This window comes from Catharus ustulatus, chromosome 1 (genome assembly GCF_009819885.2).
Source record: "Catharus ustulatus isolate bCatUst1 chromosome 1, bCatUst1.pri.v2, whole genome shotgun sequence".
NCBI lineage: Eukaryota > Metazoa > Chordata > Aves > Passeriformes > Turdidae > Catharus > Catharus ustulatus.
The window spans coordinates 8,414,893-8,436,093 of NC_046221.1; the positions used below are offsets into that span (position 1 = coordinate 8,414,893).

Sequence of the window (21,201 nt, forward strand, 5' to 3'; positions counted from 1 at the left end):
TTTAACTGTGTGTTTTCCCATGATTACTTAAAGGAATAGGATGCAGTAAACTTAACACTGCCACTCTGGAAGTGCATCCAGACAAATGTGAGTTGTCCTAAAAATAGATTTCTTACCTTTGCCACCAGTAAACAAGGAGGAAATTTCCACTGAGGAAAAAAAAATTGAAGCTGTACAGATTCAGCCAGCTCCCTAGGCACACATACACAGTTCTGTAGGCTTTATTCTTAACTTACCTGCTAGCATGCTTGTCTTTTTAAAAAATTATTCATGAGAGCAAAGAAGACAAACCCTTTCATGAAAATGTAATTACACAAAAAAGGGTTTTGTAAGTGGTCCTGTTTTCACCTGTGTTTCAAAACCTGTTTCAGATTAGGCAACAGAAGGGCCAGTTGTAGCTGTTGAATAATGAGTTCTCAAAGCAGCATGGGAAATAATTCTGACACAATAATTTCTGTAATCTGCTAATAATGTAGTTTCATAACTGATTTTGAGTGATCTTGCTCTGTGCTGCTGCTGGAAGAAGTTCCCTTTCCCACAGCTAGCTACCTCTATGTGTAACTGAATCCCAAAATTAAGCCGGTCCAGTTTAAAAACTTCTTAGTTTCATGCTGATCAAATCTTGAATTTGGTGCATTATGCCATGGCTCCTGGTGTTAACATGGGGAAATTCATTACCTGGACAATTCCTGGCAGATTGAGGATGGCCTAAAATAGCTCCAAAACTGCAGGTTTGAAAGATGGCAATCACTTGAAAGGGAAGGCATCAGGTGAAGGAGTAGATTAGAGTGGTATCTAGTTTTAGATACTGCCAGACACAAACTGTGTAAACACAAGGTTACTTGAGGTCATGTGAGTATGGTTTTGTTTTGCTGCCATGACCTTTTGCATAATGAGGCATCACCAAGGCCATTGCCTGCAGCTAAGCCACTCGTGGAAGGCAGGCAGCCTTTTTATCTTGGGCTGAGGGAGTCTGAGGCATTGATCATCTTGTCCTGATGCAGAAGCCGAATAAGAATTAGATGAGGTTTTTTCCTCTAAATGTCACTATTTCTCTCCATTTGACTATAAACAGAGAGCAAGGACATTGGGTCAGTCGGTCTAAACTGAGGGAGAAGAACTCTGTTGTCTGTCAGGATTAGATCAGTGTGGCTATTTCAGAGCACTTTGAGAGAAGGGTCTGTAACTGGAGATGTGACAGGCACAGTCCACTGCTGCACTCTGCTTATGCTCGTGTAAGTGAAGCTCCTGATCAGGAACTGTACCTTAAATCAGTAACATCATGCTTTATAAGAACTGGGATATTAAAATATAGAATGGCAGCCAAAATGTAGAAATTGATATCATTGTTTCAGTACAGGCTTGCTGACACCCTGGAGAGACCTCCAAATGCTTCATTGTATTTGGCTCAGACACACATCATATTCGGCATACTTAGCAAAGCCTCAGAAGAAATGCAGGAAGACTTTTGTTAATAGCTAGGAGCACCCCACTGAGCTGAAAAAGCTGCTGGGGATTGTCTCTGGAAATGATCACCTTACACCATGTACCAGAGATGGGATGAACAGAAGCACTGCACACTGCTACTGCTGCCACTGCTTCTGTGTCAGTGGCACAGCACCTACTCTTGTCACTGTCTTTACTTTTATAAGTAAATAAATAAACAAACAAACAAACAGATAAAAAGCAACTTTAACAAAGTAACAGCACCTGTTAAGTTTAGGGAATGTTTGTTGAATTCAACCCTTCTCAGGTATTTCTTCTGGAGTGTTACTCCTAAGTGTTCTTTTTCCAAAGTTGCCTTGTCAGAATTAAAGAAATAGCTAATAAAGACTATTCTTCAGGGAACAGAATTTCAGCTGGGACGTTAAAGCTAAGTAATTAACAGCAAAGGAGAAAGAACAGAGGGAAAAGGATCCCTTGGTATGTATTTACAAGTTTTTGATGAAAACTGCCTTCTAAATGACAATACAAGTGTTCATTAGATAAGGTTGGTGTTTAGAGACAAATCATGGCAGAGAAGCTTTGATTACGTATATAAATTTTGTTTGAAAAATGCAAAGTGCCATAATGTGGGACTTTGATCAATGGTGCTATTCTGATTTACATTTTTTTTTAAACTATGATGGGCACAAAACACTAATTTAAAAGTTCGTTTTAGTTGCAATTTACCTCGTCCTTTTAATAGCAAGTAATCTGATTGCATTTCTTCAGTCATCCTTGTGCAACATATTAGATAATCTCCTTATAGTTTAAAACTAAAAATGCTAATGGATTGGGGAAATGGGTTTCTGCTTTCACTCAGCATATCTGTCTTTTTTATGCTTGTCTTTTGGATCATTTATCTAAATAATAACCTTTAGTACCCACTCCTTCCTTCCAATGAACTAAAAGATATTAATGAATAAAATCAGTGAATATGCATCTTCTCCCTACTTGAGTTTTGCCAGCTGAGGTTTCCACTTTTATCTGCTTTTTTGGAGGGGAGGGGGAAAGCTACAGACATCCTGGTGTGAAATACTCGTGGTTACTTTCTAACTTTTCTCAATCGAACAGGCTAAATGAGCTTAAACTAATGGTAGATCTCTTTTAAGGAGTATCACCAGAGAGTACTGACTCAGATGACATTGATTTCAGGGACTAAAAGAGAGAAATTACATTAAAAACTCAGCAAACAGCTTTTGGTCAACAAATCTGTCGAAGCAGCCCCGGAGAAGAGGCAGGAATTACACCTCGAGGGGAGGTGCTGTGGTGGAACTTCCTCAGCCGACAAACCTGCAGATACAGGATGCACTTGTGTGGCTTCAGCCACAGAGTGATGGAAGGAAGCTCATTTTGTACAAAGGCAGCAGAAAGAAGATAAATGACCAGTCCAAGGTCGGGTACAAAGATGAAGGAAATGTGGGAGGAAGTGCCAGAACAGATTTTTTTTTCTAGACTTTCTGTGCAGCCAGTTTTCAGCATGCCTGGCTAAGCTGTCTACAGACCAAGACTGCAGGAATTGCTTAGCACATACACAGAAAAAAAACAAAAACCTTAAGCAAACAAAACCCCAAAACAAACAAACAAGCCCCCAACATACTAACAACCAAGAATACTCCCACCAAAATTCTGAGCAACAGGGACATATCTTTAAAACACTTTGGAAATCACTTTCTTCACCTACCAATGCCTTCCTCAACAGATGGGACTGAAACATATCTGAGGAAACAGCAACTCTGTACTACCTTGAGACTCTGGGAAAAGTTTTCCAGAAGAAAAGTGTCCTTCCACAGACAATCTTTCCCAGCAGCCCAAATTTCAGTTCTGCTGATCCCAGTGGTGACAGTATGACACGGGGAGAGGTAGTACCTCCAGTAGATGGATGCTGTGCTGGGCACTCATAGCAGAGTCACTTGCACTGTTCTGAGGCTCTCAGTGCTTGGAATAAATTCATTCTGGCAAGAAGCTTTTATTCTGTAGAGTCAGAAAAGGCTTTGTATTTAAAGCCATGTTCTTACATTAATCAGGCTGTTTTCTCCAATGATGAGAACAAAGAGCCACCCTTAAGAGCTCAGTCTAAAAGTCTTTTGGTGCTGCTTTGATGTTTCCTGTGGTGATAAATATTCTCAATAGCTGCAAATTACAAAAGAGCCAGCATCTACCTATGTGCATTATGCAGTCACTAAGGCACATTTTCATGGCATGTAGGAGGTGAACAGGAGACAATAGCAGACAGGCAGCTAAAGGAATTGTATTCTGCTCATTCTGCTGGGGGCTGGGAAATAATAATCCATGAATATAAAGTAATAGGAAAGGAAATCTGTTAACAAAGATTATCTCAGCAGGAAGCAACAATTTTATATGAACTTTCATTTCCAGTGAATCATGCCATTATGCTCAGTTTCATTGTAAATGTGAAGCCTGCCCTCGTGGCTTCTTCTCTGATGTGGGATCACTGTCAAAACAAAGAACAATTACAAAATGTTCCCTCAGTTCCAAATTCCTATTTGGTAAGTGATGCTCACGTGATGCAGAGATGTAAAAGTGAAATTTGTGGAATAGAAACTGGATTTCCTCCCTTTTCTGGTATTTGGATGACACAGGAATGTTGGAAGAGTCCTTGGCAGGAGTTTCTAATTTATTCACATTTTAGACCTTAAGAAGACTGTATTTACCAGCTACTCAAAGCCAAATTGGTAAATGTAAAATGATAAACCACAATATTCTGGGATAGGATCTGAAATATTTGTTGCAATGTAAATGTTGTATGTCTTTTGATTCAGCACCACTAGATTTGAATGCTGGATTAGTCTATTAAACATGTTGGTATTTCTTTAAATATTACATTTTCTTGACTATCATATTTGTAGTTTGTCTGAAATATTGTTTTAATTCTTTGAAAGTATTTTTACTTCAAAAACAGGCAATAATAATTCTATCCATATATTTTTGCAAAAGTAACATGTCCATTTTCAACCAAATTTGGGATTATGGGGTTCAGCAAAATACATGCTCTTCACATTTTGCTTTGTGACATGAATTATTGAAGAAGGCAAATATTGGCATTTTCTCTCTTTGAAGATACATGAAATTTCCCATTATTGGAAAGCTCTCTTGCCCTGAATAACAAATTACATGATGAGACACAAGGAAGATGCAAATCTTAGGGTTCTAAAAGCACCTAATATTTTCTCAAACTATATTCAGCTGTATTTATCTTGCATTCTGGCATGCTGCTGGATTACTGTTATCAATAAATCTATAAATAGGATGCAAAATGCATGTGAGATGTCTGTGCATGAATAAAGAGTGGCCTGGCAATAAATTACAACATAATATATAGTTTAAAATGTAGCAAAAGGAATGCCTTGACAAATCAATGCAACATATTTTGTCAGTGAGGATGAAAGATTCATTGTGCATCAGCCTTGAGAAAGCTGAATTTCTGAGGCATGGGTCATCTAGGACATATGATGTAATCAGAGAATATGGAAACATGCATAGAAAGACAAAAATAATCTTCTGGGTAATAAAGCTATATTAAATTGTCAGGTAAAATGTAAGTCCTGTGCACTACTTCATTGTTCAAAAGAGATCAGAAGTACCGTGACAAACAAAATGAAATCTGACTTCCTTGGGATTTGGTCCCCAAACCAGGTTCAAGACCAACCCTTTTTCTGAAACTGGGTCGTGTGTGCTGGCTTTCATTTGTGTTTTTCTCGTGTCTGCTAAGGTGCAAGCTCATTTTGAGGCTCTTTGTGCAGCAAAGAAATTCTTTCCTCTGCCCAGTTTTCAATGAAACTTGGGAAAAATTCAGTGTTTTGGGGAACTCCAGGCATCTGCCAGACATGACTGGCACACACCCAGCAGGCTCCATAAGCCTGGAGTACAGCAGAGACTGAAAATAAGATGGACAAATTGGTTTTCCTGCTGACAGCAGCAAACTGCTATGGGACATTTAATTTCCCCTGATCACATGGATGACAGACAAGCTGTCACCAGCTGTGCAGAGCCAGGAGAATGCATGCCTGTGGCAGGGACACAGGCCCCAGCAGTGGCATCACTTTGTCCTGCACCCTGGTGAGGGTGGAAATGACTGAAGAGGAGTTGGCACCAGTCACAGAATCCCAGAATGGGTCGGGCTAGAAAGGGATCATCTCTTCCAACCCCACTGCTCAAGCAGGGTCACCCCAGGCACATGGCACAGGATTGCATCCAGATGGTTCTGGAATTCCTGCAGGAAGGAGACTCCACATCCTCTCTGGGCAATCTGTTCCAGTGCATGGTCACCCACACAACAGTTCTTCATCATCAGGTGGAACTTCTGTGCATTAGTTCCTGCCCATTGCCTCATGTGCTATTGCTTGGTACCACTGAGAAGATCCTGGTCCATCCTCTTGGCACCCTCCCATAGATATTTATGTACATTAATGAGGTCCCCTCTGTCATCTCTTTTAGAGGCTGAACAGGTCCTGCTCCCTCAGCCTTTTCTCATAAGAGAGATGCTCCAGTCCCTTAATCCTCTTTGTACCCTCCACTGGACTGGCTCCAGGAACTCCATCTCCCTCTTGTCCTGAGAAGCCCAGAACTGGACACAGCATTCCAAATGTGCCTCACAAGTACTGAGCAGAGGGGCAGCATTATCTCCCAGACCTGCTGGCAGTGCTCTTCCAAATACATTTGAGGATTCTGTGGCATTTTTGGCCACAGGGACACATTGGTGACTCATGGACAGCTGGTCATCCATCAGCACCCCCAAGTGCTCTATCAGCACCCCCAAGTCCCTCTGCAGAAGGCCATGCACATGGATGTTGGCTCTGGTACACTCAGAAAGAGACACCTGAACCTGGCAGTGTTGGAAGGACCTTAAAACGTGGCTGTGGGCAGGTGGAGGAGTGTCCAGGGGCTGGTGTCCCTCAGCTCCTCAAGAGGCACCAGCAAGAGCCTCGTGTTCCATGGGAGCCTCGTGTTCCATGGGAGCCTTGTGATCACCGCCAGGGCCAAAAAGGACAAATTGCTCCAGTCCCTGGTGTAAGAAGAGGGACAAGCCTTGCATTTTCTTTCTGGGGCACGTCTAAAAATGGGCAACAAAGCTGGAGAAGGGTCTTTAGCATAAATCCTGTAAGCAGGGGCTGCAGGAGCTGGGGTTGTGATAAGGTTGGACCTTATCACTCCACAATCACCTGAGAGGAGGGCGTAGCCAGGTGGGGGTCGGGCTCTTCTCCCAGATAACAAATGACAGGCGAGGGGACACAGCCTCAAACTGCAGGGTTGGACAACAGGAGAAATTTCTTCACAGAAAGGGTGACTGGAATGGGCTGCCCAGGGACCTGGTGAAGTCCCGGTGCCTGGAGGTGTTTCCTTAAACACTGTACTTAGCGTTACGGTCTAGTTGCCGTGATGGTGTTCGGTCATAAGCTGGACTCGATTATCTCAGAGGTCTTTTCCAACCTAATTTCTTCTTTGATTCTGTCATTCTTAGATACACACGCACAAGCGAGCGGCTCTCCACAGACGGAGCGTTCCTACCGCAGCACTCCCTGCTCCCGTCCCCTCAGAGCCGCTCCAGCAGGGGGCGCTGTGCCCGGCGTGGCCGCGTGGCGGAAGCGGCGGCCCGGCCTCTCTCCAAGATGGCGGCGCCCAGGCGCGGTGTGGCTGCGGGCGGGATGAAGCGGGGAGCGGCCGCCCGCGCCCGCCGCGGAGGGAAACTGGATCGGCTGCGGCAGGCGGTGCAGGACTACGTGCAGGCGGCCGGCGGCCAGCCACCGCTGGCCCTGCTCAAAGACTCGGAGAGGTACAACCGCAGGAGCCGCCGGGACGCCAGGAAGGAGAAGCGCAAACTAAAGCGGAGTCGCCGCCGCCGACACCAACGCGGGGAGCTGGTGGAGGCTCCCACCGCCCCGGCCAAGCCCGCTCCGGCCAAGTCGGCCCCGTCCAAGCCCACTCCGGCCAAACCGGGCCAGGCCAAGCCGGGCCAGGCCAAGCCCACTCCGGCCAAGCCGGGCCAGGCCAAGCCAGGCCAGGCCAAGCCGGCTCCTGCCGCCCGCCCCGGAGCCCCGGCTTCGCCCGCCGCTGGGAAGCAGCAGCCCAGGCCGGTATCGGCACCGACAGCGACTGCCCTTGAGGCACACTCGGCCGCCGCAGCCACCTCGGCGCGGAAACGGGCCCTACTGGAAGCCAACGAGGAGGAGGAGAAGGAGATCCGGCGGCTGGAGCGGCAGCTGGGGCTCGGGAAGCGGCGCAAGAAGAAGCAGGAGGGAGCCGCGGCCGAGCGGCTGCCGCAGAGCTTCCTGCGGGACGGGCTGGGATACGTGCTGGGAGCGCTGGGCACACGGGCCGGGCTCAGCCAGCTGTGCGAGAGCAGCGACGAGGAGCAGCCGGACACACAGCCGGGGCCGCGGGAGCGCCTGCCGCCCGAGGAGGAGAGTGGTGAGGACGAGGAGGATGGTGAAGACGAGGAGGATGGTGAGGAGGAGGATGATGGTGAGGACGAGGAGGATGATGAGGATGAGGAGGCTCAGGAAGACGCCTCAGACCCCTCCGAGGCGGATGACGGGGAAGGACATCGGGAGAGCAACAGCTCGTCCCCCGAGGACGGCGGGGTACCAGAGGCCAGCGATCCCTCGAGCGAGGAGGAGGAGGAGGCAGAGGTAGGATGTTCGCCTCAGCACACACGAACCTGCTTCCCAAAGCACATCCCGCCACCTGAACACCGAGCAGAGCCGAATCTCCGTGTGTTTGCTGTGCAGTTGGGCCACGTGCAGTGTTGTCCTGGTTCAGAACAGCCGGGCCCAGCGACAGTGTTGAGTGAGGTGTCTGACAGGTGCTAGGGACACTTGTTAGACGTGGAGGGAAGAGTTCCCGAGTCAGGCTGCTGGCAGGTAATGCCCTCCAGCACAAGGCACGTGGGAGCTGTGTGTGAGATCTGCAAATAAAAGGAGCTGCCCTGGCTTTAGAGTGTAAGAATATGATCAAGCCCTTCTGCAAGGAGAGCTTGTGTTGAAGTTAGCGTGGTTGCACACTGAAATGTTACTTTCTGAACGATTGTAGAGGTTCTGCCAGTGTTAGTTCTTGTTGAATGGATGGAGGAGAGGAGGTCACACAGGTCATTTAGCCCTCACGGACCTAAACTTAAACTGTCTCTTATAAAACTTGAGTAAAACCAAGACTTAAGATGTCAGGTTTTAATGACTGTAACTTAAAGTAAGGGAAGAGGGGCTTTGCTGTCATCAAGTTTGTCATAAAGGGTGATTTTTTGCCTGCTTCTTCATGGGGTTTTTTTGGCACTGATTATTCATCTAAGAATGAATAAGATATAACCTTAACTAGAAGTTTGGTGCATTGATCTTAAGTAGAAATGTTTGCTTGTGTTTAAGACACTGGTCTCATCTGATACCTTGTTTTCTTGTTTTCCTCCTAAGAGTGATAACCATGGTGCTACAAAGTATGTTCCTCCTCAAATAAGGAAAGCTCAGGAGGCACTAGATGACAAGAAAAGAGAAGAATTGGGAAGACTGAAAAAAATGGTGAATGGCCTCATTAATAGGTAATGTAATAAGGAAAGTCATTAATCTTTTTGGATCAATTTGACAATGCTCATCATTCAAGCCCAGGTGTCAAGGATGTGACTTTTCTCTTCACAAACTGATTTTAAGTTGGCAATCATGTCTGCTATTGTTAAGAATAATTATCTTTATTGGTATAAATTCTTCAAAGTTAGTCATTATATATGTTGAAAAATCTAGAAAATAAATTTAAGTTTGGGCTGGATTCCACACAGCAGTTGCCTGCAAGTGGTAGGTATAATTCACTAAGTGTCAGTTGGAGTATGCTTATTAAAAAACACTCAGAAGAAAACAGGTTTTGGTTTGGTTTGTGTTTTTAAATAAATTAAATTTCTCCTACACTACAGCTAAGGAGGAGAAACCCTTCTTAGGTTAGAAAACTAGACTAGAAAAAGTAATTAACATTCATTTCAGTTTTAGAGTATTTTTTAAAATCAGAAATCTATTGGCAATTTTCATCTGTTACCTATAAAACATAGACTAGAGTTTGTTCATCTGAAATTTGATACACCATATATGTAAAAGTATAATTTATTTTCATGCTTAATTTCTTCAAAGACTGTGATGTGCCACAGTTAAAACTGCTATAACTCTTTTTGTAATAAATCTGTTCAGTGTGACAGTTAGCAGATTGACAGTGCTTTGTAAATACTGTTGCTAACATGTTTTTATATGTAATTTTTTTAAAACTGCACTAGAATTAAAAAATGTATTATATTTTTTTAATCTAGTAAACACAGAGAAAATACAAAAGGTCCCTTCCAGTCATCTTACCAATCTCCCATCTTTTCTTCTTAAGTCAAACAAGTTTCTCTAAAAAGAATGGTTGTTTGTTGGGTGAACTCAAAACTGTGGAATTGTGTAAGGAGAAGAAAGAGTGAACATTGGATCTTGTGTCTCCATAGGCTGAGTGAACCAAATTTGTCCTCCATCAGTGGACAGATGGAAGAGCTCTACATGGCCAACAGCAGGAAGGACATGAATGACACACTGACAGACATTCTCATGAATGCCTGTGTCACTGCAGTGGCCATGCCCACGAGACTGCTGATGGAGCATGTCCTTCTGGTCAGCATCCTTCATCATAACGTAGGAATTGAGGTAATTCTTGTGCTTGGGACAAATTTGGTATCAAAATACATATTGTAGAGTGTTTTTCTTGACGTTTTGTTTGAATTGCCTTGTAATTTTTAACCATAGCATTAACAAGCATCTTTCATTGAGTTTCATTAGTATTTTGTGGCTTATTTGCAAGGCTTCCACAAGTGAAAGGGTCTAAGTCTGTTGCTTTATCTGATTTTATTTCCTCCATGAGTTACCACTGCTCAGTTATAAAACCATCATTTTTTCCTCAAAATCTTTCTGCACCCAGGAATCAAAAATTTCTAACCTTCAGCTTCTCTTCCCTTTAGTTACACAAATCCATTTCTGTTCTCATGGATACATGAGGGTATTGCTTTTGAACTATGTATATCCAGATAAGAAAAGTGTTGCAACTACAGGAATCCTTTTACTATGATGGATAAACTTCTTTTCTAGGCAAATAATGCAAATCATCAGTAGAATTAAATAGTTGTAACATGGAATATTAAAAACTTCAAAAAGCATGGCAGTTTTGGAGGGGTTTTGTTCTGTGTTTTTAGGCCTGATGAATGAGGTAAAATCCCTCTTGCCCAAGCTGATGCTGAAGCTCCTGATGTCAAAGGGAAGATTTTAGCAAATTTCAGTGAAATGTCTGTCAGGAAAGAGAGTTGTTCCAGCAGTATGTTCCTATTAGATTACTCTTTTTTCTTCACCCCACATCTCAATGCAAAAGATGTATTAATGCAAGTTTTTCAGTTTGTCATACTGTGGCCTGAATGCTGGCTCTGAAACCATATTAAATATCAGATGGATGCAATTACAGCAGCTTTCTCCATGTAGCCTTGGCATTAAACTTTTATTTTGTCCCACTTTGCTGCTTGAAAGACAGTTCTGACTGCAAATACGATGTTTCTGTAAAATAAATGTACAATATGCATTACATGAAAATGTGATAGTACAGCTGCACTGAGGATTAGGTTGAGCAATGCAGAAGTTTTCCTGTTTATAAATTTGTGCAGCCCCATTGCATAGTTAACTCCTGAGCTGGGTCAAGGTTTGTAATGTAAGTCAGTACTGCTGTTAGGACTTCTGGTTTTCTTAAGGTCAGCAGATTTTAGCACAGTAATAATGAGTGAGAGTCTTATTTAGCAGCAATGTATTCATTACATTCATTCTCCCTGTGCTTTAGAGCCTGTAGGCTTTCTAATCCAAGCCTTTAGCATTAGTTCTCTCTTCAGAAATAAATATATTCCAAAATCTCTTTTGCCAGCTGTGCCACTGACAAACGTCTAAGAATTATCCCCGCTTCAAAAGCAGCTTCACCTTATGCTCAGCACCTGTGAAAACTTGATATCATGGGGATTTTTTTCACAATATTATTTTTTATCTTCCTGTTAAGGATTATGTTCTGGAATGCCAAACTCAGAATGCATTTGCTTTTTGACATGCAACTTTTCCTGGATGAATGACTAGCAGTAACAGCATGACAGCTGGAAAGATGCTAATATGTGTCCATGAATATTATATAAATAAATGCTGATGTATGGATACTGTAGGTTCACAATATTTGTTTTTCTTGCACAGGCTTTAAAAGGCAACTGGATGTCAAATATGAAGTGTAAATAACATAGACTTCTAGAAAAATGTCTGCTTATGTATTTGTATGTGTAAATGTAGAACTTCTATATTGGTTGAGGGAAGCAACAATATTTCTTTAAAATTAATAGTGGCAGTGACCCAAAAATGAGTTTTACAGATGTCTGTAAAATCTACTTACAGTTAACTGCTGGATTTTTTTTCCCCCTTAATGGAATTGTTGCCAGGTCGGTGCTCACTTTTTGGAAGCTGTGGTGAAGAAATTTGATGAACTCTGTAAAAGTGATGCTGAAGGGAAAGAATGTGAAAATCTGCTTGCCTTGATTGCTCATCTGTATAACTTCCATGTGGTTCATTGCCTGCTGATCTTTGATATTCTGAAAAAGCTTGTTAGCGCTTTCACTGAAAAAGAGATTGAGCTGATTTTGTTTCTACTGAAAAATGTGGGCTTTTCCTTAAGAAAAGATGATGCATTGGCCTTGAAAGAACTGATCACTGAAGCCCAGAGGAAAGCAAGCACAGCAGAGAAGAAATTCCAGGATCAGACTAGGGTATGTGTTTGTTTTAAATATTTTATATTCTCAACAGCCTGTAATAAGTACTTGGAAACCTTTTCTGCTACATTCTGTTTAGTTGTCTGTCTTTCTGCAGTAGTTCTTACAGCACAGATGCTGAAATGCTCATGATGGGTGAGACAGGACTGGTTTGTGTCTTATGCAGTGGACAGTTTTTCTGTTTCATGATACTTTCTACACTTCAGAAAATGGTCACTGAGGCGTAGTGTTTAGCAGATTAAGCTTGTACACAAATTAATGTAATAGGGGTTAAACGTGTATTTAAATTTTGGTGTATATCGCCAGCTGAGCTGCTTATTCTCACAGCATAGTAATTTCAAAGCACTGTCTTCTACTTCATTTAATAAACCCACAGCTCAGAATCCACAGGAATATTTCTTTTCCCAATAGGTTCGATTTATGCTGGAGACTATGCTGGCACTTAGGAACAATGACATGCGTAAGATTCCTGGGTATGATCCTGAACCAGTCGAAAGACTCCGCAAATTGCAGAGAGCACTGGTGAGAACTTCCTTGGCTGGTGTAACCTTGTTATTCTTAATCCAGGAGTAATTGTTTGTGTTGGATGTCAGCTTTCTTGGGAGTTTTTTGTTGGGCTTTTTTACAGAATGGGCAGTTTGTCTAGAACAGCCCAGTATGAAACCAATTCATCAGTGCAGGATGTGCATATGAGAATAAGAGGCCAGGCAAAAATAAGCTAGGTAACTTAGTTCTGTAGGATTTCCTTTCTTAATTTTTTGCAGTCCTTCTGATATGCTTCTAGACTCTGTTGTTGAAAATTCTTAGAAGTTTTTGTTACTTGAGCTGTACAACACATAAGGCAGTTTGTTGAGTCATTTTATGTAGTCACAAGTGTTCAAAATGAAAATCATGACCAGATTTGTAAGATGCTTCAATGTCAGCATCCTCTGAATTCTAATCAAACTTTGTGATTGGAATAAGTCTTCTTTTAGATTAGTATCTCTTTTTTCAAATAAAAACCCCAAGAGCTTCTACATGTAGATTTATGCAACTTTATCCTTTTTTAAAATTACAGCACTTGGGATACTTGTAAATTCTTTTCAGGTTGCTGATTGAAACAAAGGCTGGGGAGGAAACATGGGAAAACCTTTATGGAGATATTAACTTATATGTGTAAAATTTTTGTTTAAAAATAATTTTAAGTAATTAAAGTATTTGTATTTCAAATAAAAACTTTTGTGTTGGTTTTTACTTTTGTTTTGTTGTTCAAGATTCACAGCAGTGGCTCAGGAAAAGACACTCAGCTCCGTGTGTCGCTGGAGTCTCTCCTCAGTGCTGACCAGGTTGGTCGCTGGTGGATCGTGGGGTCATCCTGGAGTGGAGCACCAATGATCAGTGACACAAAAAGCCAGGCTCAGCAAAAGCTGCACGTAGGAAAGGTAAATCTAAATTATAAGTCAAAGTGTTTGTGATCTCTTGAAGATTTTTCATATAAGTTCAATAAGTTCATTTCAGAGCCCACCAAGAAAACCTTCATATGCTCTTGTAAGACCAAGCTTTTGGGCTGTAAATTCTGCTCTTAGGTTTTTTTAAATATTGTACTCGTATGCCTCACAAGAGCTTTTACTACAAATATGGTATAACTTGTTTTTCTTATCCTGTGGAATTGCTAAGGTGAAAGAGGAAACTTGATTCAACAGAGGATTTGCTAGTAGGAATTCTGACAGGTTGTGATGTCTGTCTGTGGCATATATCCAAGCTGATTCCAAAAGTAATGTGATGAGATGATCATGGTGAATTACTCATGTTAAAGAAGCACATCTTAAAATTAATTAGCACAATTAAAGTAGATTAAAATGTATTTCCATAGTTGAAAAAGCTCCTGATGATGCCCGTGCCTCTGGACAAAAGCTCAGGACCTTTGGATTGGTGATTCATGGTTTACTGGAGAGCTTCGTTGATGGTGTTATCTAAGGCTGTACAGAAATAGCTTTTTTAAGGCAAACATAAATAAAATAACATATAACTTTATTTTCAGGTGAGTTCAAAAATAATGGAGCTTGCTCGTAAGCTGAGAATGAACACTGATATCAGGAGAAGTATTTTTTGTGTCTTAATGATGAGTGAAGACTTCATGGATGCCTTTGAAAAACTTCTGAAGTAAGTACAGCCTAGTACAGAAATCACCCCAGAACTAAAACTAGGTTGTAAATACATTTCTGGTCTGGGCATAAGAAAATTCAGTTGATGATGCAATTAAAGGAAGTGCATAGCTAGGGATCCACATACCATCAAAGGGCAGGAGAAGGGACCAGAACCTTGGTGTGAGGATTAATGGGAGCAGGCAGAACTGACTGGCAGTCAGAAGAAAACTGTAGCCCCTGTTGTCACTCCTGGCTGCAGCTGGGATTTGCAGCATCTTTTGATGTAAGGAGCCTGTTTGCATTGGAGTTGTGTATCCCAATAGACTGGGTGGAAGGCTGCTGCAGGTTTGTTTGCTTACAGAGGCAGACCAGAAGTACCTGCAGAACATCTCTTGGGTTTTTTCTTGCTGGATTGCTGTGATTTCAGTACTACTGCCACTCCTTTGACGTCTTGTCCCCTTGATAAGCCATCTCTGCCTGTGCTTGCATGACCTGGTAGTGTTCTAGCACCTCCACTTCCCTCTTGCACAATTTATTAGCTTTGGGTTTGCTTCACATTAAGACCAGTTCCCTTACTCCTTGACAAGCAGCTCTTCAGAAGAAGATATGATTAGGGAAGAGCTCAAAGTAAGCTATTCCTTGTGTTTGTCAGAATATTAATTCTGTAGGAATATTAAATCTGTTGGAACTGGGAGGGATCAGATCTGAACTTTTCTGTCTCAGCCTTGTAACTCAAGGGTATTGTCTTACCAGGATGGCGTGCAATTATTTAATTTGCTTACCGAACCAAAACAGACTTTGTAATAAAGTCAACTAATATTTGATTAAATGCCACTTCTGCAAAACACAGCTTGGACTTATGACTGTGATGGAGTCATTCCAATATCTTAATATGGCCTGTTCAATTAAAAGAAATTAGCTGCTGCTGCAGCTCTTGCCAAGACCTGGCAGCTCAATTTGCAAATTGGACTTGACTGTCATCTGTGCCATTTAAGCTAGTACACAAATCTGAATACATACAGGCTTGGCAGAAAATCTCTCTGCAGGCTGCCTGGTGTGTGTTGGTTCTGATGTTTGGACAGCAAACTCAAAGAGAGGAATTCTTAAATCTGCCCACATCTGGCAGAATATAATGGAACACACACATAATTGTCAGTGAAGGAATTAACTTCAGTGTGAACATGTGTTCCAGAGTGTATGGGAATTTGTATTTGTGTGTTTTGTGTCAGTCTCGTGAGGAAGAGCATATAAAGAAATATTTTAACTGCTCTTGTCGATTCATCTGCTGCTAATTCTGTGGCTGAGTTGAGGTGTGGTTAAAGGATAATTTAAACTGTTTTAAATCCAGGGTGCTATAGTTTCTCTAGTCCCTTTCCTCCTTACTGCAAATGAAAGTAATAAGTTTGAATGCAGAACAGCTCCCTGAAGTGGCTCAGTGATTACAGAGGTGTCAGGGAAGACAGGGCTGGGAACATCACTGGTGACAAAAAGGAGAGAGTGAGACTGGATCCCCTTCATCAGCTGAACGGCCACACCCCCTTCACAAACCACAGTTTCACTCAGGAGAGAGAATGAATACTAACATCTATAGTGCTGCATCATTTCCCCAGTGTCATACCAGGGTACTTGTTTAGCCAATACTCTTAAAGGTTGGAGTCCACTAGGAGTTTTAAAGAGCTCAGAGGTACTTTATAACAAGTAAAATTTAATGTGATGTTTGGAGAGGTTTTAAAGTATTACTCTCAGATGTTGACTGTAGCTCTTACTTTGTCTCAGCAAGTTTTTCCTTACAAAATGCTTCTCAATTTCTTGCTGAATTTTAGGCTTGGACTAAAAGATCAGCAGGAGAGAGAAATAGTTCATGTCATCCTTTACTGCTGCTTACAGGAGAAGACATTCAACCCCTTCTATGCATTTCTGGCTAGCAAGTTTTGTGGCTATGAAAGACGATTTCAGGTAAAGACAAATCTGTTGCTTCATTGGTTTTGTCATGATTGTGATTGGGAAGACAGAGTACCTGAGAATGGATGCATGCCTGTTAGGATCTTGATCCCAAGGAAAAATTCTGCTGGTGTGGCTAAGCATTCAGTAAGGCATACCCATGGTCAGGTCTGAATAGAAAATTAAATGCTGAATATTTTCTTCCTTCTGTTTTATGCATTTTAAAATAATTGGAACAGTCTGATCAAGCATTTCTGTTAATTAAAGGAGGGCTTATAAAGAATAGAAGGTCAAAAGGTTTGTTATGTTGTTACTCTTTTAAACAGCCACTTGATTTGTAGGATTATTTTTTACCTTTGACCCCTAGGTGACATTTCAGTTTAGTATTTGGGACAAAATCAGAGACTTGGAAAACCTGTCAGCTGCTGCCATCTCCAACTTGGTTTCACTACTGGCTCACTTAATAAGGACAAAATCACTGCCACTTTCAGTTCTCAAGGTTGGTGTGTTTTCAAATCCTTCTGTGTTTTCCCTGCATTTGCTAGTTCTATGGCAGCTACCTATCTGATATTTTATCTGATTATGCTAAGATAAACTTGTTTGAAAATTACCAAATTGTTCCAATTTATTATGGTAATGCTGTCATTTAGGGAAGGGAACCTGTGGTGACCCAGGCATAGAGAAAGTCTACAGTTCTTTATCTGTAGCAGTTGTGAGATTATTTCCTTTAGTGTATCCAGAGTTGGAACTGAGGGCCCTTCATTAGCAAGCTTTGCCAGTGGATTTTGTGCTATGGTTTTTAGCTGATGTTTTTTTTATTAGACAAGAAAGTGCTGAGTAGGTTTCTTGGATTTCAGAATGGGGAGTCCATAGCAATTAAATGGATTGTCCCAAGTACTTACAAAGTATTTATCTAATTGAGAAAGGACATCTGGTATTCTGGTACCAGTAGACTTTTATTCCTTAGAAGATTTTCTTTGCTTTCATTATTGATTGGCTTTTGGAGGCAGCCTTCTCAGGTAATTATTCTGTGCTAAACTCAAGGCTCAATGTATGCAGAGGCCAATTGGTGTGCTGAAAGTTCTTCATTTAGGAGAGAAGACCAGCTGTTTGAAATACTTAATTAATGTAATTCTCCCTCTCTGTCTGCCAGGTAATTGAATTCAGTGAACTGGACAAACCCAAAGTCCGTTTCTTACGACAGGTATTAAGCACACTGTTAACCAAAGCAGATGAGGAAGAAATTACTGACATTTTTATGAGGTAAGTGATCACTGGCATCTCCAGAGAACTCTTGTTGAGCAGTAATTAAGAAGATAAGAAGTTTGCCTATTTTGTTTGGAATTACACTGTGCCTTTTCCACACATCAGCTGTTCATCCCTTAAAATGCAAGTTTTCCTGGCTGAGTGGGCCAAGTGTGTCTTATGTGTGTTGGTACAGGCTCTGATAGAGATGCAACTGTGTTACACAAAATAAGGCTTCCAGATATTCAATGTATCATTTTGGGCATAGGGTTTTCATGAACAGAGCTATGTAATTCCCTGTTTCCCTTATGCTGTATTATTTGTGTGCAGAGGGATTCCCTCTGCCAGCAGTCATTGCTAGGATGTATCTTGAGAAGGAAAAATAAAGGCAAAAATGAGGCAAAAATTTGGGAATTTTTAATGGTTTTTTAATCAATGTTCTCTGAAAAATCTTATTTTTTATATGAGACAGGATTGCCTGGAAAGGCTGGGAAATTTCCGTCCTTAGGGATGCTTAGGACTTGAGTAGATAAGACTTGCAATGTCACATAAAGTTAGAAAAAATTAGGTGGTGATGTTTGAGCTGTCATACAGCAACACAAGGAAGCTTGAACATGGTGTTTGCTTTGTTCTTTGCTGGAATGTAATTGTTTACATAAAGCAAGCCTGAGGCTGCAATATTCCATTTTATTGTTGAGGCCAGTTGTATGTCGAGTGTTTGGGCTGTTTGCCAAACCAAGGCAGACTTGGTAATTTGAAAGCTTCTTCAATAAAACTTCTTTTATGGCTTGGATTTTTTTCTACTGGTCTGTTTGAAGAAGATGAGAAAAATAAGAAACTTCTGAAATGAGGGAAGACTAAATAATATTTTTTATATGTATCTTTACAGGATATCTGACAACCCCAAACTGGGAATGCTGCGGGAAGGCTTGAAACTTTTCCTTACGCATTTCTTACTGAAACATGCACAAGCCCAGAAGAGTGCTGAAGAAACTAGCTTGTTAAAAGAGAGAGTGGAGCTAGCAACCAAGGCTTTAGAGGCAAAAGAACCCAAATTGAAGCTATAGTTATGGTTTTTTGTATAAAACATACAAAAAAACTGAGCTGGGGTCTTTCAGACCTAAATGATTGAGAATGAGGAGTGCTGATTTACTCTAAAGGATCAATTTTTAATGTAAACAGTTACATTGCTCTATGTGCTAGTTAGAGGTTTAATTGAAGGGGATACAAGATTTTTGGAGAAAGGGAAAATACAGTTTTGTCATGTCCCTTTTTGGTACAAGTGCTTCATGTTGACCATTGGTATCTGGAGAAGAGGGTGAATTTCTCTTCTGTGATACTTTGTCAGCAGTGGTGTTTTGCATTGCATTCTAGCCTTTCATTTAAAGTAATAAAGGAAGCAGCCTTAGCTGAAGGCTTTTAATAAGGAGCCATGGTACTCACCTGAAGAAAGGGGCCACTAGATGGCACAAGCACTGGTGAGTCGGTGGGGAAGAAATCAACTTTTTTCTTAAAAAGTGTTGGAAGTTATTTGCTAATTCTGTGAATTGATTTCCCTGACTGTGGGTCAGAAAAAGATCTTCAGTTGGATTCAAAGCTGTAGCAAAGCAACTTGAAGATCTGTCTTTGCCCAATTATATTGGGTTTAGATATCACAGCATAGTTTTATAACTTTTTTTAGCCTGTTTTTCACAGCTTGAGAATTGGAGTTGCCAAATCACTTGTGTTAATCAGATTTTTCTAGACGTAAATAGTATCATCAATATGAGTCTAAAGAAGAGAATACCTCCCTTGAGAAGGTATTAAGAAGGTTTGCTCACATTTTTCATTTGGATACTTAAAAAAAGGAGACACATTTCTTTCTGTAACACTCTATTAATTGTTTGTTTCTTGTGTCACCTCACCACTACACATTAAACTGCCATTTTTCTAAATACTTTGGTGTTTGTGTTGGCTTTACTGTGGCTGGTCTGCCAGGAAGGGAATGATCTTAAATTGGGTGGAGATGGGAAGTGCTTTCTTGTCTGGAATGTGCATCTGTGATCTACCTGTGTTAGAGTTGTCAGCCCTGTTTCTGTAGCCAGTGTCCAATGGGCTGTTTACTTAATGGTGCCTCCCAATTGGCTTTGATACCAACTGAACTGTCCCTGTTGGGAAAATTTATTTTTTAATCAAATTGTTAAATGTAGTATATTCTGCTTGCTCAGGTGTACGGTTTCCAGGTGGAGAAGTGCTTCCCGCAGCAGCCAGAGGACTGTTTTTTCTCACCTTTCCTCTGAGAGGATAGAGCAAGCTTCAGGGAAACAGGTGTCCTGAGAGCTGAGAGACCCACTTTCAAAATCCTGGGTTACACTAGCAAAGTAACAACAGAAGAGATTATTAGCAAGAGAACAAAGCAAAATGCTTTTTTTAAAGCTTGTTTCATACCACTGGCATTTTTTAGGTGAACAAAACTGAAGAATTAATTGCAATAAAATTAATGATATTTCCTAGAATTCATACCAATTAACAAAGTGTGGGCAGCAGCTGAATTGATGCTATTTTGGTGTTTACGAAAGTCACACCCTTAGGGGGTGTGTGTAAACATCTCCCCTTACAACCAACAGTTCTAAACCTTGTACTTAAGGTTTGGAGTATGGACTCAGGAGAAAATCTGTGCCAGCCCCTAGAAACAGCTGCTGTGGAACACATGGGACTCTGTGAGTAAAAATTGTTCCCCCTACACTATAGCAGCCACTTAATTGCTTGCCTTTTTTGCAGGAGTTTAGATAGATCCAGCTTGCCAACATGGTGGTGGTTAAACAACACCCAAATGGAAGCACATTGCTCTAGCAGGGATATTGAGGCAACTGGGCTGCTGGAGATAAATTTTGAATTAACTTCCTTAGCCCAAAGGTGCCAGGCTGCCAGTCCCTGCCTGGTGTGAGGGCTTTGCCTGGGGAAGGGAGCTGACCAGCTTTGCTGCTGTGGCAGCATTGCCAAGTGTTTTATGGGTGTGAGCCTTCACTTGCTGCAGCTGCCTGAGGTGGTGCAATGCAGGTGTTGCTGTGCAATTAGAGGAGATGGTTTTAACCTTACAGTCAAGAATTACAATTGCTTCTTTTTTTCCCTACACTGAGACTTGCATTAATTATTATTTCTTCCAAAGAGCTCATATGTTTTGTTCAAAATTAGTGTTATCAGAGCCATTTTGTTTGTGAAGAAAACAGATTTTACCTGCCTGGGATTTTACATTCAGCAGATTTATGTATAAACATGATTAAAAAAAAAACAAAAAAAACCCAAAAAAACCCACACTTTTAAGGAAAGCAACAGCAATACACTGCCAGCCCACAGTGCTGTAGTCATGTCGATGAGTTTTGTGGGTGATTCTGCACCAGTCCCATCCTCTCACTGTGATTCAGTGAGGGAATACCTGTCCAACAGATATGTGACAATTCCAAGATAAATGTGAATTCCTGAGTCCTGGATCTTGTCATATTTAACAAGTTTTCCATGATCCCACTGGCCAGACTGCCACAGCTTGAGGTGGAAGGCCTGGCAGCCTCTGCTGTTGATGTACATAAGCATCTGCAAGCTGTTGCTTCAGTGGTTGTTGCATTCCAAGGA

General features: G+C 41.5%; 1 protein-coding gene across 1 annotated transcript; it reads left to right on the forward strand.

Annotated features, from left to right (window-relative positions):
- The first annotated feature begins 7,112 nt into the window (after positions 1-7,112).
- NOM1 (nucleolar protein with MIF4G domain 1) lies at positions 7,113-19,526 on the forward strand. Its single transcript, XM_033071206.2, has 11 exons — positions 7,113-8,132; positions 8,904-9,028; positions 9,953-10,148; positions 11,954-12,277; positions 12,692-12,802; positions 13,534-13,701; positions 14,301-14,422; positions 16,230-16,362; positions 16,715-16,846; positions 17,501-17,610; positions 18,482-19,526. Exons 1-11 carry the CDS (start codon positions 7,113-7,115, stop codon positions 18,657-18,659), a joined length of 2,619 nt encoding a protein of 872 aa, XP_032927097.2. The 3' UTR covers positions 18,660-19,526.
- Positions 19,527-21,201: the final 1,675 nt, after the last annotated feature.